General features: G+C 47.8%; 1 protein-coding gene across 3 annotated transcripts in view; it reads right to left on the bottom strand.

Moving 5' to 3' along the window:
• The window catches only part of LOC106650486 (atypical protein kinase C-like), a 51,905-nt gene that overhangs the window by 5,916 nt on the left and 18,722 nt on the right, over positions 1 to 27,267 (bottom strand). For 2 of the 3 annotated variants that reach the window (XM_023461699.1, XM_014368510.2), the window contains exon 1: positions 22,907 to 25,563. The exons of the other annotated variant lie outside the window; for it this stretch is intronic. In XM_023461699.1, coding sequence (XP_023317467.1) covers positions 22,907 to 24,017 — 1,111 coding nt within the window. In that variant the 5' untranslated portion in view covers positions 24,018 to 25,563. Of the gene's footprint in view, positions 1 to 22,906; positions 25,564 to 27,267 lie in introns of those variants that run through there. 3 annotated transcript variants of the gene reach the window in all.

The raw sequence follows: 27,267 nt of genomic DNA, 5'->3' as shown, positions 1-27,267 counted from the left end.
CGAGCAAGTGGCCAACGTGTACAGAGCGCGCGACTATATACAGGCGACTGCGGGGCGCGGCGTCGTCGCATGGATAAACCGAAAAATTCGCCTCTGTGTTTTCGTTCCACGCAGCACAGCGGTATATACCTATGTACAGGATAGTTCACGATATATCTACGCTTCACGGTGTATATAGAGAGATAGAGAGAAAAAGGGTAGGGGGAAAAAGCTTATATACCTATACGTATAGCGACAAGCGATGCGGGTGGATGATGCGCATTGTTGGCTTTTACGCGCAGACTCCGAGGCGCGCGGGCGACGAGGCAAAAGGGAAATTTCAACGTACACATGCACACAGCTCCACCACCACCACCACTATATTATAGATACACGTCGCGCTCGTGTATGCGCGCAGCCTCTATATGACTTACATATTGAATATTACAAGTACATGCCTCATATATGAGCTCTGGGAATTTCATGAATCATGAGGGAAATGACAACTAAAAGGGGGACGTGTGTCTGTGTGTGCGCGAGAGCTGCGCGCGTTGTATTATTATCGCGTACCCGAATCCATCAATTGATCCCGGCAAGAGAGCTTGCGATGTTTGTAGGTATGTTTTTCACGAGCATCAACGTTTCATTGTCTATCTAGTGATAAATATGTGGGTCACATACACGTACCCACGGTGTATTTGTGTTGGTGTAAGTAATTGCGTGCTCCACCGAGCAATGTACAGCGAAACGAGAGAATTTAATATCGCAGGCTGTGTGCGTGGGAAGGAAAAAAAATTATAATAACAACGCGAGAGGAATATCTTGGCAGGGAGGTTAAACAACAAAAAATATAACATAACAAGCTTAGCAACGTGTGAATATTGTATACGCATAAATTAACGTACATTGCTGTGCTGGATACGTGCGATTCTGCAGCCGAGCAGCGCAGCAGGGGAGGAGGGTTTATATAGGCACACACAGCGGGGTAGAGAGTCGGTCGACTTTGCTTTTTCATCAAACGCACACATATATACGTACACGCGCTTTACGTCGAAATAATGAGGAGTCAGGTCTGTGAAATTTTCATCGGATCAGCCGGGGGAATGAGGGAGAGATAGAGATAGAGAGGAAAACACATCGCGCTATATGTATACCATATACGTACTATACGTACGGGTTAATGCCGCCTAGGCGCCGAGTGGAGGAGCTCGGGAGCGAGTTCCAAACGGGACTAAAAGCTAAAAAATTTACAAAGTACCGAGAGTCGGACGGAATGGCAAAGCGACTCTCCTCCTGCTGCTATACTACTGCTGCTGCAGATGTCGAGGTCGTGCCTACTGTCGAGAAATAAAAAGAAGAAAAAAAGAAGGAATAAAATAAAACGCCTCGAATAGTTACTAACACGCGCGCGCGATCTTTTGAATAATTAAAAGGAAAAAAGAAAACTCGAGAGATGGTTACGTGTGTGATACTGCAGCAGCGACGGCAGCAGCACGTACAATTATCGCCACCGCACGATCGTCGCAGCACATATATATTTTGCGAATTAAAAATAACTTAGGGAGCCTGTCGTCGTCGTCGTCGTCGTCGTCAAGCCCTCGAGCACATTTCATTTATCGCGCGAACGTTTGTGTATATAGCCCCGAGGAGGTGTTACGCTGCCACTGCTGCTTCTCACACATACGCACACACCCCCGTGTGACGTGCTGCCCGACTATACACCTTAATGATATACGTGTTGACGCAACGACTTTTTCCCTTATATACCCTAAATATGTTTCGTAAACGTATACCGACACGAGAGATTCGTCTTTCCTTCGTTTTTTTCCGCGCCTCTTTTTTTACGCTGGCTATAAATCAAGAAGCAAGTGTTGTGTAAGAGCTGCGGAAAAAACCCTAAGCCCCGCTCCAACTATATAGATATAGTATTTCGGGACTAACAGCTCCGATGATTTTATTTATCGAGTAACAAAAATCCATTTCGCCGCCGCGTTGTTTTGCTCCTGCCGTGCGCGGTGGAAGCTTATACACGCTTACATACATATACGTACGTACGTGCGTGCAGGCGTTTAACTCGACTTTAAGTCTCGTAATTGAATCGTATAATACACGCGTATAGCTGGCATATAAGCCCGCGCGCGCGCGCAGACGAGGATCGATTGTTTACAATTTCATTGTCCCGTGCGCGCGCGCGCGCATTATGTAACAACTTTTCAACTTTTCATACGCTATCGCGCGCAATTAATGGAAAAACTTTTGCAGGGCTCTAATTTCCTCATTACCCTACCGAAATTTCACGTGCAGCAGCATGCACCCACCCGCACACACACCAGTAATCCTACTAACGAACTTTCTCACCCTGTCCGTGTTTCGCCTTCTCTCTCTCTCTCTCTTCCTCTGGTTGGTATGTACGCGCGCATCTCCCTCGCATACTAATTAGTGTATCGCCACTGCCACCGCGTCGTCCTCCTCCTCGTTGACGTCGAAGGGCGTGTGTGTGTGTGTGTGTTTGGGTGTCTGCGTTTCTCTGTGTCATATGCGTCCGTGTGTGTTCGTGAATGTGCGAGAGTGAGTTACATATCAAGCCTCGAGTCATAAACTGGCCTACTTCGAAAAGCTTACGAAGAGCGAGAGCTCGAGGGAGAGTAAGAGAGAAAGATAGACGAGCAGCGCGAGTTTTAATTGAAAAAAACGCCTTGGACCGAGGCTCGCTCGTTTCGTTCTCTCTCTCTCTCTCCTCCGCTTATATGCTACTGCTACTGCGCTCCATTGCATCCCGTGCCGCGAGGGGGTGAGCCAAGATAGCGGCAGCAGCAGCAGCAGCAGCAGCAGAGGCAGTGAAAAATTTTTTAATTGACCGACTTTTAACGGGTTCACTAAGATATATGACTATGAACATTTTGCGAATCGAATGCTGCGTAATATTACGCTTTTGAGTGTCCATTAAGACATCAACGTTATACGCTGTTTGAATTCACATTTATGCTGTAATAATAATACGTGTACGTGTATGTGAGTCATCATATTTACAGCGTTATTATTCAGCATTGTCGAATAACATAGACGGATATATTTTGGGCAAATATTCCTATATATGTACCTGCAGGGGTCAGCCCTTCCATCAGGGCACGTTGGCTTTAAAAGCTCCGCGGTTTGTCCGAGGCTTAATATCAATGATGCTGGCTGATGCATCGCCCACACACACACGCACACACACACACACACACACACACACACACACACACACACACACATACACACATGCACGCCCCTGCACACAGACGAGCGCGTTATATTCGTAAATACATAATATATAATGTTTGCTCGCGGAAATGGCAAATCGCATGCATAATCCGATTCGTACTTATGTATATGTCTCTTGTACGTATGCATGTATCCATACATGTATGCATGTATAATGTGAACTACGTATATACTTAACGCGTGCACGCGTCGTATTGATTTTCCCTAGTTTACCCAAAATCTCGACGCGTACGCGTACATCCCCCGATTGGTGTGCACATTTTGTTTGAGCAATGAGAAAAATTCTGCAGCCCACCCGCAGCGCCGGCAACAGCAGCAGTTCGTGGCTGCTTTTATTTTCTCATATCTGCAACTTTTTTTTTATTTTTATTTTTTTTTCCCATTGATTTCGAAGATTTTATTTTTCCTCTCGAACGGTGAAAGCCGAGAGGAAAATATACATAGGGCTGCAGGTATAACACAATGTATCGATGTGTATATGCGAAACGGGGAAAAAAATCGTGTGTGCCTTGTGTGTTTGTAGCTCTCGAGTAGATTGAAATAAAAAAAATAAATATATATGAATTTTTTGCCCCGACGTGCACGCGCATACACGCGCTCTATATAGTATATACGCATAATTTTCGATGCTCAGCAATGCACAATATCGCGCCCGCGTGCAACGGCGGCCGCAGCAACGTACCTCTCTCTCTTTTTTATTACGCGCGCGCACGCCCGCGCTCGAAACTTTATACGCGTATGCGCGGCGATAAAATGTAGGCATGAAGCAAAAATCTTTATATAGTTATAGGTAATAATAAAAGCGTAAAAATATATGAACGCACGTCACTGCTGCTGCTGCGTGGGAGAGAGGAAAGGGGATTATTGTAACGAAAGCAGAAGAGAAAAAAAGAGGATGAAAAAGCTCGGGTCCGAAAACTCGGCAAGCTCCAAGTTTAATTATATATCCTGGCCACGACTTGCATTACGTGTACCACCCTCTTTCTCTCTCTCCTTTTCTTCGCTCTCGACTCTCGCTATCTGCCGCGCGCGCGACTGAAACGTCTTGAGACTGACGTATATATACAATGTATATATGTGTATACGCGCGGACGCGTGTGCGCAGAGAGAAAGAGCTAAAAGGACGCGGGAATGTCACATAGAAAAAGGGATGGAATGGCGCAGAGGTCGCTGGCTATATAGTAGTATTATAAGATACCTATATACTCGCGGCGAGCTAGGCGGCTACTGCTGCTGCTGCTTCTGCTGCTGCTGCGAAGCAAGATTTACGAAGTTCGCGACCGCAGTTTGTCGTAGCAAAGTCGCGTCGCTGCCTTTTGCCTTCCTCTCTCCCTCCCACTCTCTTTCTCTCTCTCTCTTTCTCAATGTACGGCGATGTGTTCGCACGTGCATCCTCTCTATACTCTGGAACTTTTTTCCTTCCTTCCTGTCTCCCTCTCTCTCTCCCTTTTCCGTTCTTGCATACTTGGCACGCGCTTTTGACTCTTTTTAAAACCCGCCCCGCAACGACGATGTAGTACAGTCGATGTATTATAGATCCGCGGCGACACGCTCAACGGAGAAAAGTCGCTTTGGCCGTCATTTTTCATTTGAGGAAAAATATCGCCCGGCTCGTATCCTAGTACCGTGCGCGCTATTTGTTCTTTACGCTCGTGCGAGCGATAATTTATACACGTAAAACGATACTAAATGCTCGGCCCCCGCGGCGGTGGCAGTGGGATGCTATTATAATTACACCGAACAAGAAAATCATCGTGCGCGCTCGAGGAAAATATAATTCGATCGGTCGCGGAGCGATCACGAGCCGAGCCGAGCTATAGCGATCGGGCGGACGAGTATAAAATCAAACGAAACGAGATAATTGACGTTAGCAGCGGCGTAGCGGAGCCCATAAGTATACATATAGGCTAGCGAGTATAACAGGCTAAGCAAAACTTGCCCGAAGTGTAATTAGGTTGAACGCGAGCGCGCGCGCGACTAGTGCCGATCGATATTATACGACCCCCCGTGGCGCGAGAGTTACCATTCAGGCTTTCGGGCTCGCACGTGCGCGGCATACATTGAAATTGTAAAATTGACGAAAACCGAGACGAGTACGTCATTTCCGGACATATACGTTGTGTTAGATATAGATAGCTAGATACCGCAGCTGCGAAGTTGCAGAGCCCCGTTTTCGCGTTAACAGCGAGCTGCGCCACATATACACGAAAAGATATGCTACGATACATTATGGGCAACACTTACGCTTTTACTGTATAGGTGTATGTGGGTGTGTGTGTGTGTGTGTATTTGTACGTTAGCTCGTCGAGAATGAGCTCGACGATAAGATTAACAAGACAAATGAAGCTATATAGCCCAAGAGAGAGAGAGTGAGAATGAGAAAGAGTGAGCTTTAAGCTAGACTGTATACAACACGTTTAGCTGCTACCGCTACACCCTGTACGCTAGGCGAGGTGTAAGAGCAATAAAAATAAAAGCACATACTAAATGGAGATTCGTTGCCCCTCACGTGCTCACGCGATCTAATTCACGCAGGTGTTTATTTCGGCCGCTTACATACCTTCTCACCGACTATACGTACGTACGTACAACTTGACGATCGCAAGCCTCATCGCTTTCCCCCCACGCTCATTTCAACGCACGCTCGAGCTTGCAAAGAAATTAATACGCGTGTATAACACCGTACGTCGTGCGCACGATATACAATATGAGGAGAGCTTTTGGCGCCACGAGCAATTTGATCGCTGCGCCGCGTGATCCCGCGGCGCGTATTATACATATTGCATAATAAAATTGGATCATCGGACGCACAGCAGCAACAGCAGCAGCTAGGATTCGTACAATATAGCACGTGTCACGATCGCGATAAATCAGTCCAGCCGCGGTGACGCCGGCCGTAGTGATGGTGCTGGTGGTGGTGGCCGCGCGCCCATTACCAACGATCAACGTTCCGACAAATTATTCTTTTCGCGGCCCTATTAAACGATCCCCGCGTCTATACATATACATAACCCCCGCCCCCTCCCCCCGGTATATAATGGCACTCGAGCGAACGTCGACGTGCACTTTATAGGTATACCAGGCTGTTAATGCAGCGCACGCCGCGCAGCTCCGTTATAGCTCGAGAGAAAATATCGAAAATGAGGTAAGCCATGCATCAAGGAGCCCCCGGCGCTGCTCGGCTCATTTGCATTGGCACACGATCGTGTGCACACACATACTCGCACGTAGTATAGTACCTCTTGCTCGCGCGCGCGCGCCCGCTATTATGCAGCTCCTATTGATTTTCGAATTTGTGCTTATACACACGTGCACACATGGACGCGATATATAGCTATAGAAGCTGTGTGTAAGTATAAGGAGAAGAAGAAGAAGCAGCACCACCAGGAGCCCCGATACTCGAGAGAGATCGGACGGCTATAGCTGCCAACGGTAATTGCTTCCTCTCGCTTCGACGTCTACGTGATATATGTGTGTAGCGCAGAGCTGCATAGTACAAAGTCTGATCTCGTGTATAGGAGCTGCTGATCGCGTCCGGACCAGAGTACAATTTATAAATGCACCCCGGCATTAACGCGAGTTTTGGCTCCAGGCAAAAAAGCCATTCGTGCACATATTAAAGTGAGAGAGAGAGAAGGAAGAGAGACGAGGGTGGCTCGTATAAATTGATTAAAAGCTCGCTGCAAGCTCTCTGCAAGCTCGAAAGTCTGCGTGGAAATGAAGCGCAATAATGTAACGATTACAGAGCGGCTTTAGCAAAACCCACAAAGAGGGAGAGAGCGAGAGATAATAATTGTTCATCCGAGCATAAACCGCACGTATATGTAATAGTGAGTACTCTGAGAATAATTTTGCGTAATACGTCGACATACACAAACATACACTTAGGAGTTAAGATCGGAAGAGAGAGAGAGAGAGAGAGAGAGAGAGCTAGTCGATGCTCTTGCGCTGCGGCCTGTATAGTACTTGGCATAATGCGCGCGGTCATAATATATATTATTTACAAAGAAAAAACGGCGCGATAACCGCTCCAATGCTCCTATTTACTCTTGACAGTTCTGCGTGCGTACAGCGCGCGCCTAGCTAAACCGTAATCTGGAATTTGCCGTAGAGAAATTCTCGAAAATTTTCCAGACATTCGTGAGACAGAGTAAGAGAGTGAGAGAGAGAGAGAGAGAGAACAATGCAGTTCTTTGCACAAGTCGAGGGGGTGCGAAGAGAGCGACGTTTGCACTTGGAATAAATGAACAACAACAAGCTCTTCTGTATGTATGTATAATAAATGACGTGGCGCGAAGGAGTTAAAGCGAGCAAGAGGAGCGAACTCGCAAGCTCTCGAATATGATAATAGTAATAATAATAACAATAATAATAATCGTTAACCTTTCCCGCGTGCATAGAGAGAGTCGACGCTTTTCGAGCTTCTCTCATTCTCTCTTTCTTCCGCGCGTGCAGCCCCCACGATGTAGATGCACGAGCGCGCGCGCGATCATTGTCTCCTGGCAGTCAACAAGCTTCCTTTATCAAACAAGTGTTTACAATCATATTGTTCGATCGAAGCTCGCTGCTGCTGCTGCCGCTTCTACCGCCGACACCGCCCTAGAGCGAAATAAATCTTTACGTAAGAGTACACAGCTCTATCTGTACTCGTATACATTGCACACACATACACACACAGCTATATAAAGACCTACAACATTTACACACGTATATGTAATACGTGTTAGCGAGTGCCCGCGTTGTAGAAGGTTGACCCTCTTATACTCGAGCTCGTGTGCTCCTATACAAGTGTGTGTGTACGTGTACGTGCACGTGTAGTAGTTTGATACACGCGGCTCCGATGTAATACCTGCGACTACCAAGATCTTGGCCATTGTAGTCGAGTCGAGTCGCATCGTTTGTGCCGGCAATGCAATGCAACCTATCGATGATCAACTTTTCCAATGGATGCATACACCTATACACACGCGCGTGCTTGTACTACTAGCTCCACAGCTTCTCTCGCTCTAGCTCGCATACACTGGACCCTTTTATACCTATATACTAATGATATTGTGCAATATATGAATTATTGCTCTAGTTTTCGAAGCTGGGCTCTCTGCGAAGCGAACGCGCGGGAGGCATTAGCGCGAGTATGTGCACGTACGTGCCTTCGTACACAACTATAATGCACAACAATGCCTATGCGCGCTTATAATATTATGTGTACCAATACTGCTACTACTACTAGTACTGCAGACGATACAAACTTTGCGCTAACAGGTGCGCGTATAACTGCACGACGATCCAAACCGAGTGAGAGAGAGAAGCTCGTTTCGCAGGCTTTAATAATTGACCGCGCGAGGGAGGAGGCAGACGGGAATTCACACGCACGCGGTTTCGAGCTTTTACGCGTGGGTTGCAAGCTCTGATCATCTCTCTTTCATGCTGCAGTACGTACATAGTGTGACACACGAATAGAGCCTAACAAGCCAAGTCGGAATACTGCGAATTGAACTAGCTGTTGCTGAGCTGCTGGGATACAAGGACGGGTGAAAATAAAAAACCATACATCGTATATATGGGGCTCTACAGGCTTGGGTGTGTTTGTGTGTGTGCAGATGCGCGCAATATTAGCCGACTCATATTTATACTGCGAAACATAGCGCGAGCGAGCTTGCGCTCCATCGGGAAAAATCGATAAATCAAGCTCGCCTTTTTTCTCTCTCACTCACTCGCTTGCTCTCTAGTTGCAGTAGCAGCAACACACAATCGCTCTTATTCGAAATGTGTTTCACTATTTTTCAACTCTTTTTTTTTCTTTTTTTCGCCTCAGTCTCTCTCTCTCTCTCTCTCTCTCCTGACATGCATGCACACCCGCTGCTCCACTATTGGAATGCAATGTGAACGAATGGAGGGCGCAGTAAATCCAATACGGCTCGCCTAATCGAACAGATTAATGTGGGAAATATGTGGCCAAAATTTACTGTCAATGAGAAAAGGTGTGATCCAAACAATAACGAAGCCCAAAGAAATTTAAAACATGGTGTAAGAGTTTTTTACGCAAATACGGTGGGAATGTCGAAGCTGTTTCTTTTTTTAAATCCATTTACAGATACTCAAATAACCTTTAATTTGTAACCAAAAACCGCCACAAGCTGTTGACTTTCAGCTATTGACTTTATCGACTAATTCACTCCCATGCTAATCTGCTCGATTCGGTCAGCCATATTGGATGTTCTTCGCCCCCTCCGGCTGTTTGCGTTACATCCCAATATTCGCACAGCTGAAGGTGAAATACACCTACGGTTCATCGACGCTTATACTCTTTTCCGTGAACTTGGCGCTATAGTTGTGCATCGTAAAGCTCTTCACCTCACCGTCCGATGTACATTCTTCTAGTGTGCACGCACTCGAGTATACATAAATCAGCGACAACGATTCACGAGCGGCGACGCAGCACACGCGTGCCCGAGCTCAAAACGACACACACTTTCATAGCGGCGACGACGGCGGCGGCTAATGAAGGGCAAGGATGTATATGCAAGCACGTGGCCGCTCGCGACGAAGAATAAAAGTCAACTGATGAAAGGTGTGTGTATATAGAATAGAGTGCACGAGCGCGCCACTAACGATGTGTGTGTATGTGTGTTTGTGCAGGTGTGTGCACAGGTGTACAAACGCGGTGCACGTGTGTGGGTGTGCGTATCAGTGCCGTGGAAAGAGCTCAGTCTGCGGTGTTAGCTCACAGACACACGCACACGGAAATACATGCCCAGCGCACACACACACACACATTGGCACACACAAGTAGCTCGTGGTCGTCGTCGTCGGCATCGATTCTGCTCGTGTGCCTCTGTGTGTCTGTGTGTCGAGCTGTACACTATGATGTGCTTTATCGGTAACCGCGCCCCCTCCCTCCAATAGCAGGCCGCAAGTGTCGAAGTGCTCAAAGCCTAAAGGCGATCGCTCTACTACTACTAAGTCTCTCTCACTCTTTCTCTCTCCTCTCTCTCTCTCTCTCTCTCGCTTTGCTCGCTCGTATTACGTATAATATACATCGCCTTGATTTTCTTCGATAAAACATAACCGTTTCATTAGCTATCGCGAACGAGCATAATTGATATAGACCGAGCGAGCTCTCCGTTTTCCTATAAATTGATTTTTTTTTTCTTCACTCGCCAGCTATTTATAGCTCTCTGTCTTTCTCTCTCGCTCGCGCTTTTGGCTAGAGATTTTTACCTGTGTATCCCGCTCCGCGCGCCTCTCCGAGAGCCAAACCAGCGATCGGATCGATTCGATCGCATAGTCGTCGCGCGATGTGCACGCGTGCGCGTGTCCGTTCTCCCGTTCGCGGAAAGAGGAACGCGCGAGCTTTTTTGTGTGTCCGCAGCTGCACGAAAGAGTCGACAGGTAGATAATCTATATCTATAGATATTCGCGAGCTTCCTCTGTATGGCCATGCACTTGAGCATTGTACGACGTGCATGTATGTATTATATACAATGTACGCGCGTGGCCGACATGGCATCAATCGTATAGCACACAACACCAATCACCTCGTAATTTTCACGCCACGCGTTGCGCGCTGCAGCTCGTCCGCGTTATCGCGTACTTCAAATCTTTACGACCTTGACGATATACGCCGTTGCCGCTGCCTTTTTATTTTTTTTTATCGCCCGCGCCCCGAGCTAAACACCTGATTATCCTTGGACTATGCGCGCAAGCTCGAGGCTCGTATATATTATTATACGTGTCTCCTCCCCGCTCTCGTATTTTACAATTTTCATATTTCGAAATAACGAATTATGCTGCTATGCGCGGCTTCGTGCATGCATGTATATATCATTATAGCATATCTCACGTCTCGTTAAACACGTAAAGGATAATCAAATATTATTTTTATGTGCACCCACGCGCGTGTGCCGCGCAGCCAAAAGAACATATCTCGACGGGCTTATCGTATAACTGATTTACTTTCATATATCCTCCCATAATTGGTCGGATTTCGCGTGTATGTGTGTGCGCGTATCGTACGCGTATTATTTGCCTGTTCGCAAATTTTTATTAAATATATACAAAATCTCCTCCCACCATACCTTTTGTAAAACAAGAAGAAAAAAATGTAATAATAATAATTTTCACACCGGCCTAATTCTAATTTTATACACTATATATAATCGCATGTAATTCTATCTGTAAATAACTGTAACACAAATGCAATAAAGCAAGTGTGAATACCCCTAGACGGGTCCTAACACACTATAATAAAAAAAAAAAAAAAAAAATATATACAAAAGTCAATAATCGCTTTTGAGAACATACACGTTTATTTACCCGCGAGCGAACGATATTATTGTACGTGAAAATTAACAAAGAAAAATTGTACTCGTTTGTTGTAATAAATTCGTCGTAGTCGAGCTTCCCGGTATACCTATACATATAATACGAAGATTGATCGCGTGGCAAGCGGTAGAACGAAAGGCAGTCAGGCAGGCGAGCAGGCAAAAAAGAGACAAATGAAAAACATAAACAAAGTTGTTACGATGGCGCGGCGTACGAGTGGAATAAGTCGTGTAATTGCCCTCGACGTTTCCCCGCCCGTTGCTCGCGATACAACGCGATATACTATATATACGCAGGGTTGAACGAAACACAAAAGGTAGGAGAGAAGAAAACAACCGGAGCAATAGAGCATCGCGCTGGAATAGCGCCAATCTCCTCGGCACGCTTTCTGCCCCGAAAAATGTCTATCTCTCTCTCGCTAGCGCGCGCATTTCAACCCCTCAGGTGAAAGTAACTCGTACACAATCATTTTTCTCGCTTCTTTTTCATTCTATCTCTCGCTCCCGCCCGTTTTTTTTTCTAGCTCGCTCCTGCGACAGAGAAAGGTAGAGAGAACAAGCTCGGTCGGGGGAGGATGTCTCGTCGCAAGCTCCGCGACGCGCACAAAGCTTTTTCAGTCGTGCAATTGCAAGCTCGCAACGTTGTCTTTGTTGCGAAGCACTTTTTTTCTCGCTGCTGCTCGTTTTATTCTCCCCTTCTCTTTTATACGCAATCTCTTCTCTCTCTCTCTCCGATCACTTTTCAAATCAAGGATAAGCGACGGCCCGAGCTCATTCACTCGTTCGCTCGGTACAGCGCCAAGCCAAGATACGGCCGGAAGTGTACTACGTGTGTACACGTCGCGTGCGCAACGGTAATACCTAAGATTTGTCGTGTACATCGGCGTGTGCGAGCTGCAGCCAGGGAGATTGGTGTTATAAGGCCAAGCCTTGCAGCAGTGGTGTAGCACAACGGCAGAGCTAGCAAGTTATTTGGCAACTTGTAAATCCATCGGGCTAATCGCTTTATTACCAGGCGCTCGCGCGAGGCTCGGGCACCGAATGTACAGCAGTCGAGTCGAATCGAGGAGGTCCAAGCGGCACCTGTAAGCCGAATATATGTACGCCGGTGATTGTTTCTCGGCGCGCACATATACAGGTCCCGCATACCCGTTATGTGCATGTACAGCGCTGCACACGTGTGCATGTGCTCGTGTGTCCGCGTATATATGCAGCCCCCAAAGTCTGATCTAAATTATGCATTAAGCAAGCGATTAAATGAAGTACAAGTGCGCATGAACTCGGGAGTGCACCACGCACATTCATACACACACACACACACACATACACATAAACATAAATGTTATATACATGCATGACTCTGCACGTGTATATTCCTTTGACTGCTCACGAGGCAAAACATACCCGTGTATATAATAACACACGGAATTATAACTCGTATACGACTTTAAACCCCTTATATTTCACCTGCAGACTCTGGTCTTTCCTTCATTTAATCATTTATTTATAGCTTTTAACCCGCCTACTACCATGCAAGCGGGTTAAATTGATATATAATATTTTTCTCGTGCTTTCGCTTTTATATAATAATTTGATCAAAGCTGCGACGACGACGACGAATCGGCTCGAATTTTCGCACGCGCCGGGTACGTATTATATACAACGCGAGGCATAATTATGCTGCTGTGTTGCACACACTATAGAGCAGCAGCAGCAGTGGCCCGATGGCCGCGCCTGGAACGTTATAATTATTACGCGTCATAATAACAATGGCAATTATAACGGCCGCCCGCGCGCGTTCATATAGATATATAGCGTATATGGAGCAAATAATGCGCGGCGGCATACATACATACATACGTACACATATGCGAGCGACAAGCATCAACTAGCAGGTCATAATACCGAGAGAGAGAAACAAGTCGAGCTGCGCTAAATCAATTGCACCCGCGAAGCTGAGCACACGAATATGCGCGCGCGAATGTATATAATGAATTCTCCCCTTTCCATATAGGCCTATACAGCCATGCACCGCTACTAAACACACGCGATGTTTCGCGAGTGCAATATTCATTCGTCTGCTTATAATGATCCATGAAGAGTGGGAGAGAAGCTTAGTTCGCGATGACTCAAAGTGCTAAATGTTTCTCTTTAATCGTTAAATTTTGTCACATACAATTATTAATAAGCCAACGTGCGAATGTATGTGCATTATACTTTAGCTATTTTGCGGGGAGCTGTGACGAGCCGCGAGAGCGTGAGAAAACGTAAATTATAAATCCGGCCCATTATGCATGAATAATAATAATAATAATAATACGTAGCTCTGCGGAGCTTTCGCCGAACTGTCGTCGTCGAGATACGTCGCGAGCTGCTTCCGCCTTATTCGCGCACATGCATTATACTTAAGTTTTGCGTCGCGCAAGCTCGCGACTGTACCTATATACACAAGCATCGCAAGCACACACAAACCACCCGCACCACGCGAACAGAAGTAACACGCACACACACATACACAAAAAGGAAAACGAGGAAAAAAAACATTGTCGCTTTGAAAAACAAAATTGTTCCGTCGTCAAGGAGAAAATGTAAATTTTCACGACGGTGTACGTAGGTACTATACGGCGGTGCTGCTGCTGCTACTGCGCTGGTGGATGCCCGTCAGCCTCGCAAGAAGCATTATTATAATTAAAAGTTTTCTGCGGGCTGCGATATATATAGGAAGTAGCGCGGGGTAGTAGTAGTAGTAGCAGCAGCAGCAGCAGCAACAGCAGCAGCAGCAGCAGTGGCGTGCGCGGTTGCTGAGCCGCTGCTTCCGCCGCTGGGGCACACAATATCACATTAATAAATGATTTGCTTGAGTGTATACGGCGCGCGAGTCTAAAACTCCGACGCGCGCGCGAACTCGTCGAGAGATGAGCGTGGCGGCTGCTGCTTCTGGCGCGCCTCTTTTCAGAGCGAGAGGAGAAAATGTAACTTTCATCGCGCGAGACCGAAAACTACTTAAATCATCCCCGGAATCCGGCGAAATGGAATCAGAGAAAGAAAAATAGAGGCAGAGAGGTAAAAAGAAATTGGGACGAGCGTTGTACACACATGGGCAGGAACAACGGACTCCGGGGTTTACACACGTTATACGTACGTGTGTGCACACACAAATGTGCTACACGGGAATAGGCAGTGCGAGACAACAATGCGCACACAACGACGACAACGGTTCAGTAGGTGAATATAGTAGTAGCAGCAGCAGCAACAGCAGTAGTTGTGCCAAACGCAAGAGGAGAAAGCTCGTCCGCTCGCGCGTTTTGCTCTCTACCTTGCTGCTGTAGCTGCTGTTATTGTTGCTGCTGCTACTGCAACAAGAGGCAAGAGTACGAAGGGGGACGGCGGAGGCAGCAGCAGCAGCAGCAGTAGCACTGCTACACTGACCTGCATTCGTGCCTTCACATGTACGAGCACACGTATGCAAGCTCGACATTATAGATATATATACGGTGTACTGCCAGACACACTTACGAACGCGACACACGAATAGAGCAGGTGTGTAGCCGCTGCTATATATATGCATTGCTACAATTTTGCGACGTTACTGCTGCTGCTGTTGCCGCTTCCAGTGTCGTGTCGCATCTTCGCGTATACGTACCCACACCCACACAAACAGACTCTAGTGTATATTATACACGTAGCGCATAAAGATCTGCATAATACATTATATATTTTTATATTGCATTACGCGTTATATATCAGCCGCCGCGCTTTTATGATGAATAGCCGCTGCGGGAAAAAGTGGCGCACAAAAGAAAAATAAAAACTACTCTTGCGGCTGCGACTTTTCTTTTTATTTATTTTTTCTCTCTCTCTCCCTCTCTCGTGCTTTTTTCGAATCGACAAATTGTACCGCGGCACGCCAGCAGCAGCAGCAGAAGCAGTGTGCAGTCAGCAGATTGGTCCCTGTGTAAGTAATTTTCATTTTAATTTTTGCGCTTTTCCCGCGTGCCCTCGCAGCTCGCAGTTATATACAACATCGTGCGAGTGCGGTGTACACTGTACACACACATATATAAAATGGCCTGGAGCCGGTGGCAGTGGCTCTCGTCGCACGAGCATTATAAAGACGCGTTGATTACACAAATGAAAATTCATTGCGCGCTAATTATTTGCTTTTAATTTACAATCAAGCGAGGTAGAGAGAGAGAGAGAGAGAGAGAGGGAGCGAGAGAGACGTATTCATTATATTTTTCCGAGCTCGTGCATAATTTCGCGCCACCAGCGTATTATAAACATGCGAGCGCACTGTAATACGCACTCGATGAATTGAATTCTGCGACGAATGTGTATTATATTAAGCCTGGGGTATGCACCGTTACTTCTCGTCGTAAACATTAGTTTATTGGAAAGCATCGAAACTATCTGTATATAGTAAAACTGCTACGTATAATTGCCTGCCAACAATTCGGATATCAATTTCGCAAGTGCAGGAGCAAGTAAGCTGCTGCTGCTGCTGCTGCTGCCGTGAGTTAAAACGAGGAGCTCAGGGATGAAAAATCTCGATCTTCTGCTTGATCGGAGTATATATCTATTTATTGTATACCCTATAGATAGATATACTGTACGTGCGGAGGCTGCTGCTGCCGCTGCTTCGCAACACGAAGAGCAAAACTGAAATATCAGAGTCCTTACGTATATATCCCGATGTATAGATATACAGGAGCTGTGCGAGCTTCTGTTAGGCGTATATAGACTGACTAAGTGAGCGAGAGAAAGACGGGGAGCCAGAACTTCATCCGACGAAATAACACGTACAACAGCAGCAGTAGCAGCTCGGCAGAGTAGAGCTGTATGTAACTACAAGGTGAATAAATATTCTCTGGCAACATCCTTCACCAGAGTAGTAGTAGCAGCAGTAGCAGCAGCAGTAGTAGCGAACAAACATTCGATATTCTCATCGCAGCGTTTGCACGTGCTATTGCCTGGCCTGCCACATCCTCTCTAGCTTTCGGTTCTCTCTCTCTCTCTCGCTCTGTGTGTGCCACCAACACCCATTCGCGTGTTTTATATACATGTATGCTAGCATGCTATATGTACCCGCGCTTGCATAGACACAGACGTTAGTCGGCGGCAGCGCTGTTTGTGTACGATGGCATTGCAAAAGCGTTTTATTGAATTTTACACCCAAGTGCCAGGCTACTGGCACACAGAGTACATATATACACACACGGAGAGCGCGTTCGCGCGCGCGGGTGGATGGCTGCTGCTGCTGTGCGAGTCTATAGATATATACCTGTATATACGTATACATATATACAGCACTGAATCTATCTCTCTCAAGAGAGAGACTATCTCGTGTTATACTTGCGGAGAAAAGAGAGAAATTTCCGACTTCCACGCGCGCGAACGCTATACTACCCCACCCTCGCGGCCGTGCACGTCTATGTGTCTGCGTGTGTCTATATACGCTTCTCGCGGCCGTGTATATAGATATATCTATGTATGTATTACCCTCCCGGAGAGCTAAATGAACCTATAACTGGCGAGCTATGAAGACAGAAGGAGAGAGAGAGAGAGAGAGAAAGAGAGGAAGGCTCCGAAGCCGAGCAAGAGAAATGCGAGCGAGCTTTGAGATAGGATTTTGCGAACTTGGAGGTAATTTTATTTATCTTCTTACTCGCGCACATTTACTATCGTCTGCAGTGTGCGTGTACGTACTTGTGTGTGTACAGCTTTTCTTTTACTTTTTTTATCTTTTTCTTTTTTTCTTCGACTTCATCTTTTTTGTTCGGTTTTTATTCGCTCGTCAAGAAGAAGCTGCACACAGAGAGAAAAGCTATGTAGTCGACGGCTGCTGCTACCGCTGCACCGCAACACATTGCAGTTAACGTTCTACGACCTTATACAGTCTCTATCATGTTGAACGACGACTGAATCAAGCTGATTTAGCCCGAGAGAGGCAAAAAAGAGGTAAGCTCCTCCTCGGGTTGAGAGCAGCAGCAGCAGCGCCGCGCCGCGTGCAGATCACAAAGAGGGAGAGAGAGCGAGAAAAAAAAAATTACAGCAAATTGCACAAACGCGTAATCGAACGTTAAGCGTGATGCGGAGCTCGATTTTCCGATAAAAAGCCTTGAATCGCGCTGGGAAAAAAAACCATGAGAATAATCAAACGCGCGCGCGCGCGCAGCTTTCGCGCGCTTTTTTTATACTCACTTCGTGTATACGCGTATAAAAACACATCCATGTTAAATGCTCATTTTTATATAAGCCAGACATAAGTCAATAACCTCGCGCATTTCACAATGTTATATCGATTCAACTTGATGTGTGTATGTGTGTGTATATGTTATACATATGTGCGTGTGTATGCGTGTATAAGTGCTTTACAACGTGTGCGCCGCGGCAGTGCAAATGCTAATAGTCGCGCGGCAGAGACCCCGGCGCGCGCTATCGTGCGTTATATACATTACTGCATAATTATACGAGCAAAAGAAAAAAAAAAGAAAAAAAAAAAATCCCGACCTCTCGGCACGGCGCGGGAGTGTGTGTGTGTGTGTGTGGATATATTTCATAACAGCTGCACGTACTTCATACGCGCGCGGCTTTAGAAAAATTGTCACAAAAGCTCCACTTTCGTGTGCGCGCGTATATTATATATACACTTTTCCTTATACCTACTCGTGTGCTGCATGTGTGCAGGGGAGTAGGAGGTAGAGGAGGATGTGTTTATATATGTGTGTGTGTGTCTCTCTCTCTCTGTCGTGGCGGTATACATTACGAAACACTTGAAAAAGAATCACGATAAATAACGAGTTTCATTAAATTTACTTACAAACTTGACGCAATTTGCTCCCCCGTTCGCTCGCTCGCGCGCCACACGCTTTAACCTTCCCTCCTCCCCCATACTGTGCAGTATCATAATTAACATCGACGACACACGCGTTTATACTGTATACACACGTACGCGCATAGGAGGAACTTGTGTATATGCCTAAGTTTTGCCTATATACACACAACAACATCGACTTTGACTAAATGTATGTGTGTACACGCGCGCGAGCGCAAAGTGTGTGCATACAGTTAGAGCAGAACTGCGCGTACTGCAGCAGCGGCAGTCTCGGGCCCGTCGTCGCCGCTGCGGGGGGCGTGTGTAGGTGGTGTGTTGCAGTGTAAGTAGTCGACGAGACGAAAATGAAGCTCCGCTGGGCGTCTCGTGCTCGCGAGACGCACGCTTTACTCCTTTCCCGCTAGATTAATCTAAATTTATACCGCACATCCATTGCGTATAATGGCACGACTCAGCCCAACTTTCGCGAAAGATGACACGATACGACGCGCCGCCGCTTGTGCCTACACAACACACACACACACACACACACACACACGCACAGCGAGCTGTAATGTGCCTCGTGTGCGCCTTTGAGTCGCACCACCCCCAATGTCGTCGTCATCGTCTCTGTGCATCGCGACTTTTACACGATAGCAGCCCAGCTGCTGCTTTTAGGGCGTGCGGTAATAATGTCGAAATTTTTTTGCTCGAGTCGAGTCTCTACATTCGAAGCGAATCGATTGTTAAATGTAGGTTGAAAGATGTCGTGATCTTTCTACTTTATCACAATTTCAAACACACTTACGTATACGCGATATCGTAAAATATGCATCTGTGCATGAGAACGAGCTGTTTCACTTGTGCTACGAGTACATATACATACATACTCCGACGACGTGTAATACTTCAAAGAGAGGCGAGACAATCGTCGGCACATACACATATACGTAGCATGTGCATGCACACACATCGACCTGACCTTCGATCCAACAGAGTCGTCGTGTATCTTCGATTCGCCGAATTGCAATTGCCACCGGGCCAACTTTTTAGCACAAACGGAATCTTTTTTTTGTATTTTTATATAATGTCGGAGAGATAGTTATCAAAGATGGAAATGGATCGACGAGGAAGTAGTCTTTCGAGAGCCTCGTATATATATCGAGGACGAATATTGCCGCGAGGCTGTGTGCTAGGCGATATGCGTCAATTGCGTGTATATTTTTCGCTTCGCTTGAGAAGCTTGCAGCAGCAGCTTGCGATATCGAGATTAAACCAGACTTTTCAAGAAAAACAATTCTCATGTATGGCCACCGCCGTCGCGATAAATAATATAATGGTCAAACGCTAGGCGCCGTTTGCTCGCATCAGCGGCGCTGCTCAATAATGCGTATAAGTTCGCTATTCAATATGTGCAGCATCGTGTGTGGCTACGTCTGCTGTATGTATGTATGTGTGTGTGTGTGTGTGTGTGTGTGTGGCCTTTTAATCAAGCAGTTTGTAACAAAGTCAGCGAAAAGTCGCCTGTTTTCTTCTTCCCTCCCCGCAAATCGCTACTGCTCTCTGCTCTCTCTCTCTCTCTCTCTCTCTCTCTCTCTTTCGGTTGGCTCGTACTACTGGCTGACCTACATGAACTTCTCTATGCGCGCACACCGCACGTACACATGCTCGTACGCATGCACTTGCAGTACGACGACGACACGCCTATATGAGTATACGTATATATATATATATATATTACACACACGCGTGAGAGTTACATAAGTGCAATGTTCCGTAAGTTACGGTTAATGACACCGCACACCGTATCGCTATATCGCGTACATACGCGCTGCGCACGCGGAAACCAATACTACATTATTAATACGTAGTTGCACTTTTAGCTGGAGCGAGCGAGTGAAAGATGGTAAGTGAGAGACACAAGCGTGTACACAAGTACTCACGCGTAAAGGAGATTTACGCTTGATTAATTTTTATATATAAACGTTCGAGCGAACATAACAATTACGCAATCTCTCTCTCTGCGGGGATGAGTCTTGCGGGGAGTGCGCGCAACACACATAGAACAAGATACTTAAACGCAAATCTGATTTTGAACGCGTCGATGCCAGAGAGAGGTGAGGCGGAGAGAGAGAAAGCGGGAAATAGAGATCGAGTCAAAGATATTTCTGCACACATACTCTAGTCGCACATACGAGGCAGGATTCAAGTTTCATGTTGGCTCGGGAGCGAGCTCGAAGGAGAAGAGACGAGCTTATTTTGATAAAGAAATCAATATGGTTCCGAGCTCTGAGCTTTCATGTAATGCCGCGAAATTTTCTCGATTCCTCTCGCCTTACATTACATACATTCATACGAGTTACACACGCGCGCGCGCGCGAATTTCCTTTTTATTTTTCTCTCCACTTTTTTATTTCTATCCCTTTTCGTAATTCGCAAAATTCGAAAGCTTTGAAGGAAAATCAATGTACGTAGCACTTGACTCAGGCGGCGGCGTCGGGGCAGTGTATTAAAGCTCGTATACGTATATACGCACGGGCTAGAGCTAGCTAGCTCTCTCTTTGAAAGTAGACGAAACTTAAAATTTATCTTACACACACTTTCTAGATCGATTTCGCGGGCGGGCTAAATTATCCACAAGCTCAGCAGTTCACCACTGCACACAGCGAGTGAGCGAGCGAGCGAACGAACGAGAGCTATATTATACGAATCGAGCTCGGTTCGCGTACAGCCGATATATATTAGAGCTGCCTTTACATATTATACGCTCGCGGCAAGTATAGGGAAAATAATTCGCCCGAGAAATTAATCATGCGAAAGTAAAATCGTTCACCTCTGCAAAGAAACGCTGCCGCTACTGCCGGCAAAGATATATACAATTGATTAGGTAATCGGAGCGGGATAAGAGCGTAAAGTATGCGTGTGTTCGAACTTTGCGCACGAACATTTTTGCTTCGGAGGGAAGGCATGCGTATAAAATTTGAGCCGAGAGAGGGAGAATGCCGGTGCTCGCCGAGTCTACGGTATATTATTACGTTTCGCTCGCTAATTTCGCGTCAATTGGTCGTTCAATTGAACCCAAGTGCGCAGCAGCGCTCGCGCGCGAATTTATTCGCTCGCCCGTGTCAAAGCGAAAAATAATGTTTCATACATTTCTCTCTCCTTTCTTTTTTTCTTCCCCTTTTTACATTTATAACGAGCTCTCGCAGTAATGAACACGCTTTGCCTGGCAGCAGCACTGCCTACGTGCTCGCTTTGTGTCATTTATAAACTTATTTTCGTCGACGAATCGCGACTACGACGACGACAACGTCGAGGTCCTGATTCGTATGCATCGGTACCCTTTTACTCCGATTGATATTGGATTCTTAAAATACGATCGTGAACAGGAAACGCAAAACTCTGACTCGAGCTTCTCGAAGAAAAGTATACACATACCAATGTGTGTGTGTGTGTGTGCTTCGTGTGTGTATACGTGCATTTACGTGAACGCTCGCAGCATTTCTTTACTCAATAGAGTTGAATTTCATCGGATATATAATAGAGAGAAAGGGAGAGAGGATGAGAGAGAGGCAGAGAAGCGCGAGAGAGCGAATACGATATACCTATATAAACACACAAACTCGGTACAAAACTATATACGGGCGAGCTTCCATTTCGATCTCTTTCTCTCTCTGGACTCTCTGACCACTCGATGGCGGCGGAACACAACGATGGGCGAACGATTAGCGTGGATTAGCCACTTCGTTATAAAGCTAAAAAATTTAGTATACTATCGTACACACGCGATACGCGATATCGTATACTCTGTTATTCGAAAATAGGATAACACGAATAACGACATATAAGCAGGCGGAGAGGCTGCCATATCGGTTATAATATCTACACCGTTATACCTCGTTTTTCGCGATATAACAACGAAAATATTTTGCTATGCCGCCCCTATATACCTCGGCGCTGATGGCTAAGCGAAACGAGCGAGCTTTGTGTGTAGAAAATTCAGCGCGCGCTATAAACAAAAATACGCTATTTTAAAGCTCGGCGACAGCGCGTCGATTCATAAAAGCCACCTGTGCTTTTCAGATATATACCTATAAATCGAGGATAGGTACATAAGGGCGGAGATAGGCTGTAGCAGTAGCTCAGTAGCAGAGGTGCAGCTCACAGGTATATCTCGGTGGCCCATCTATCGGAAAATCTAATAATAAGCCGGGAGGAGAGTGAGAGCTCGAGATCAATCTCAATAAGCTGTCGATTTAATAGCCCCAACACCAGAGAGAAGCAAACCCTAACATTAGCCAATATATAACTCGGAAACTCGCTCCGGCTCTGCTCTTATCGTGCATCATAATTCAAGCTTCTCCGCGTTACAGCAGCGTATATGGATCTCTCCGTGGATGCGCCCTTCTAGCTCTCGGCAATACGTCGATTACTGGTGTAATAATTAAGTTATATGTAATACGCGCGTGTGTATACGTGTGTACCTATCGGTGGCTCATAAAAGGCTTACAGAATCGAGGCTCACCCCAATTGATGTCGTCGAACCAAAACTGCGAGTCCGACGAGGCCGAAGGCGGCGGATGGTGCTCCCTTTCTCGTTCTCGCTCTCGTTCCCGCTCCCGCTCCCTCTCGTGATGATGTCGCTCCCGATGACCGCTGCCGTGATGATGATCGTGTCTGTCTCGGGCCGGGCCCATCGACGGCATCGACCTCGAGGTAGGCGCGGCGGGCTCGTGCTGGGGCTGCTGCGACGGCAGCCTGTTGTAGGGCGCGTAGCCGTGAAACTTGCATCCGCCGCCGGCGCTGGGCATTCGGGGATAGGTGTCGTGGTGCAGCCGCGACGTGTACGGATCCACAGGTGTGATGTCCTCGAGCTCGAAGTCCGACAGGCCGTCGATGATGTCGTCGTCGTCGCGTATCAGCCGCATCCGCGACGACGTGTGTATCAGGCTGCTCGGCTCGTCGTGGTGCATGTAGTTCATGTTGTAGGGGAACGAGGCGGAGAAGTGGTGACGAGGCTGCTCGTAGTCCACCGAGTCGCTCTCGTCACCGGGCGGCGAGGGCGGCGGATAATTCGAAGCGGCCGAGGCTCGTGGCAGATGCGCCGACGGTACGCCGATCTGGTCGATCAGACGACTGCGGGAGCCGCTGGTGCTGCCCGCCAGGTACGAGTAGAACGAGCCGCCCTGGGACATGCGATTGCAGGTCTCGTCGAAGCACTCGGCCGCCGCGGCCAACTCGGCCTTGATCTGCGGTATCGTGGGACCGCCGCCCGAGGGCGGGTCCGGATTGAAGCTTATGCCCGCCGTGGAGGCCCTCGAGGGCTCGGCCTGCATCTGTTGTTGGCTCGACTGTTGCTGTTGGCTCGGCTGAGCGGCTGCCGTGGCGGCGGCGATGGCCGCGGCTTGCTGCTGCAGCTGCTGCAGACTCTGGGGCTGCTCCTCGACGTCCGCCTTGACCTGCAGCAGGTGCTGCTGGAGCTCCTGCTGTTGCTGCTGCTCGCGGCTCTGGTGCTGAACCGGTGCCGCGGGCTGCTGGTGCTGCTGGTACTGTATGCCGGCCGCGTGACGCTCCTTGTCGCGCCTGGGCGAGCGGCCCCGGTCGACCGAAGTCGCGCTCCAGTATCCCCAGGCCATTTTTGCTTATTTATTTTGTTGCTTGTAGACCAAGGTGACGACGTGATTCTCCTCCGCTCGTATCGAAGCACACGTGCGATGCGTAGAGGTGTGCCTGAATGCGTGTGCGTGTGTAGCAGCAGCTACTACGGTAATGGCACAGCTCTGGATAGCACCGTTTGTTTTTTGTTTATGTTTTTTTTTCTGTTGTCGTCACACAAACACCGCCACACGCACCCACCCACACATCGACGGGATAATCCACGCGGGGCTACAACAACATCGACTTGTCCCCGATGAGCTGTTTTGTACTCCTTCTTACTTCTTGCGTACTGTACCGCAGCTGCTGCTGCTTGTCAGCGAGCCCGCCGCCAGCGAACAGCGATTGTCACACAGGGACGCACCATAGGTCGCGATACTGCACTGTATCCTTCGTCGTAGTTGTACGGTATATAACAGAGACACCACTAGTTTAGCAGAGAAAGACGCACACGAATCCCGAAGGCGAGGCGTGCGTCGAGTTGCAGAGTGTAAAAAAAAATGTTCCTCGAGTAGTTTTCCTCTTCCCGCTAAAAAGAGCAGAAGAGGAAAGGAAGAAGAAGCGCTGAAATTGCTCTCTTCTTTTACTCTCTCTCTCTCCTCTCTCTTACTCCTCTTGCGCGCTGCCAACACGAGCGCGCGAAGCGAGAGCGAGCGAACGCCTGATAATAATGTATATATCTATAGGTGGCAGAGGTTCAGTCGCTTAGCGGCGGCGGTGCCTCTCCTGCTGCCGCTGCCTCTGCTGCTGCTGCTGCTGCTGCTGCTGCTGCTGATCCTGGGCGTAGCTGGCGCGCAGGACACTCTGTCGTTCACCCCCCTATATAACACAGGGAGAGAGTCGCGCTCCGCTCGGTATACATACACAGGCGCCAGTACACAGCTGCAAATGTGTATATATTATATAGATCCTATTGGCCTAGTATCAGCGGTATACACCCCCGTAGAAAGAATCGCTCGCTCGCGATGTATAAAATGACGAGAGAGGATCTTTGAAACGACGTGTGTGGCGGCCTCCCCACCCACCGCACCCCCGCAGCTGATGAAAAGCTCTGCTACGCTGCCGATGCTGCTCGGAATTTTTTTTTTGCTTTCAGAATCGACTGCCTCGATGCGTGTCGAGTGCGTCGTCGCCGAACTTTATTAAATTAGGCACACGGCAGCAGCAGTAGTAGCAGCAACGAAGTCAGTAATAGTAGTAGTAGTAGTAGTAATAGCAGTAGCGGCGTGGTGGTGGTAGTGGTAGTAGTGGTGCGGTGGCGGTGCAAGCGAGTAAAAGAACAACTCTGCAAGGGGGGAAAGGCTCTGTGTGCACCCTCACACACCGACGCGACGTCGACTGCTGCCTCGCTGCCTGCCTGCCTGCACGCACACGCTCACACACACTCACTCACTCCCCACACACACTCGTATATGCGCGGGAGGGCCACGACACATGCACCGCTGCTCTCGCTCGTCGTCGCTGCTGGTGGTGGTGGTGGCGGCAGCAGCACAGCTCTGTCTCTCTACTAGTATCGACTTGCGCGAGCACCCGTTAACGACTAGTGCCACATCCAGCGCCGCCCGGCTCTAAAGCCTCCTCTCTGCTGCTGCTGCTGCTGCTGCAGCTGCACCACCAGAGCCAGGCTCCGAGAGCGCAAACTCGAATCACGCGCAGAATATACGTTTCCACTTTCCCTCCCTCGTATATAGCTCGCTCTCTCTCTCTCTCTCTCTCTCTCTCTCTTCCTCTTTGCGAGTGCTGCGCGTACTCTGCGCGCCAACGCTGCTATGCTGCTGCCTCTGCTGCTGCTAGGGCGTCTCATGACTTACCTCCCTTGCACCCCCACACACACCCACCCACCTACACAGATCTCTGCTGCTACTGCTGCTCTCTCTCTCTCTCTCTCTCTCTCTCTCTTTCTGCATAGCGGTATATACGTGTATGCATCTATTCGTTGCTCCACATGCAGCCTATGTGGAAGTTTGGTAAGCCACGTCCTGTGCCACTGCTGCTGCTGCTGCTATATATACCTACATATGTATGCTATATACGACGCTCGTACGCCTTGTAGGCCATGGGCTCAATTGACATCTCTGTGCTACACATGTACACTCGCACTACCACTGAGGCTGCTCCTCTAAAGCAGCCAACCATCTCTCCCACGTGCACAGCTCCTTTCCTCTCTCCAGTATATAATGACCGCGACAAGGATATCAAGGACGGAAATGATGTTGTTTTGGGCTTATCGATTGCAGCTAGTGGTGTAGCAGTAGTGGCAGCGTCACACAGAAGCAGTAGCAGCAGCAGCAGCACAGACAGTCAAGCACCACTGGAGGAGATAATGCCTCGTTGGGAATTTGATGAAGCCGTAAAGAAGATAGAGAGACTACTGCGAGAAGGAGCGCCGCCTCCCCGTGCCTCTCACTCTGCCTTCGTGTGGTAACTCTCACACACACGCGTACGCACATGCACACGAGCGATTAGAATAATTTGCAGAACAGCAGCGTGGCCCAGAGGCGGGCGAGTAATTAATGATTTTCTCCCGGAGAAGTCGTAAATTTATCCGCGAGACGCTCTCTTCTTTAGCTAACTATTATCTCGTGCGTTGCAGCAGCAGCAACTCCTCCGGAATGATCGATATCAATTGTCTTACGTTACTCGATCATTAAAAATAATAACGCGCACGTCATAAACTTTTTTGGCTCGAGGCGCTAATTTTTTTCCTTTCGTCTTTTTTTCTCTCCTTCTCTTTTGTTTATGATCTTTGTTACTCGAAGTGTGCAAAACTTTTCCCTCGGCTCGTGGCTCGTGCAGCAGCAGCAGCAGCAGCATGCAGTAACAGCTGCGGCATAAGAATGGATCATACGGCAGAGACTTGTCGTTGACAAAATGCATTTTTATAAATCATGCCTTATTTGTCAACGGGCAAAGAAGAAACAAAACAAAACGAAAAGAAAGAAAAAAAAGAGCTGAAACGAGCCGAGAGGCTTGGCCCCGGTCACAGGCCACGACCATGGTCTCGCACACACGGAGCATTAATGCCATCTCTAGGGGTCGATCCATACATAAAACGAGTACGCAGTGGCAGGTATAGGAGCAAAAAAAAGGAACGCGCTTACGTGTGTGCGTGTGTGTGTGTGTGTACCGCGAACACGGGCGGATACATGACGTGCGCCGCACACACGTAGACCCACATACAGCCTGCAGAGACTACTGCGTGTGCACACGGTGCACAGAGTTAGCCGGTGC

This window comes from Trichogramma pretiosum, unplaced genomic scaffold (assembly GCF_000599845.2).
Source record: "Trichogramma pretiosum strain Unisexual culture from Peru unplaced genomic scaffold, Tpre_2.0 scaffold4, whole genome shotgun sequence".
Taxonomy (NCBI): Eukaryota; Metazoa; Arthropoda; class Insecta; order Hymenoptera; family Trichogrammatidae; genus Trichogramma; species Trichogramma pretiosum.
Note: the sequence above shows the minus strand (reverse complement) of the source record. Positions and strands in the feature narration are given on the sequence as shown.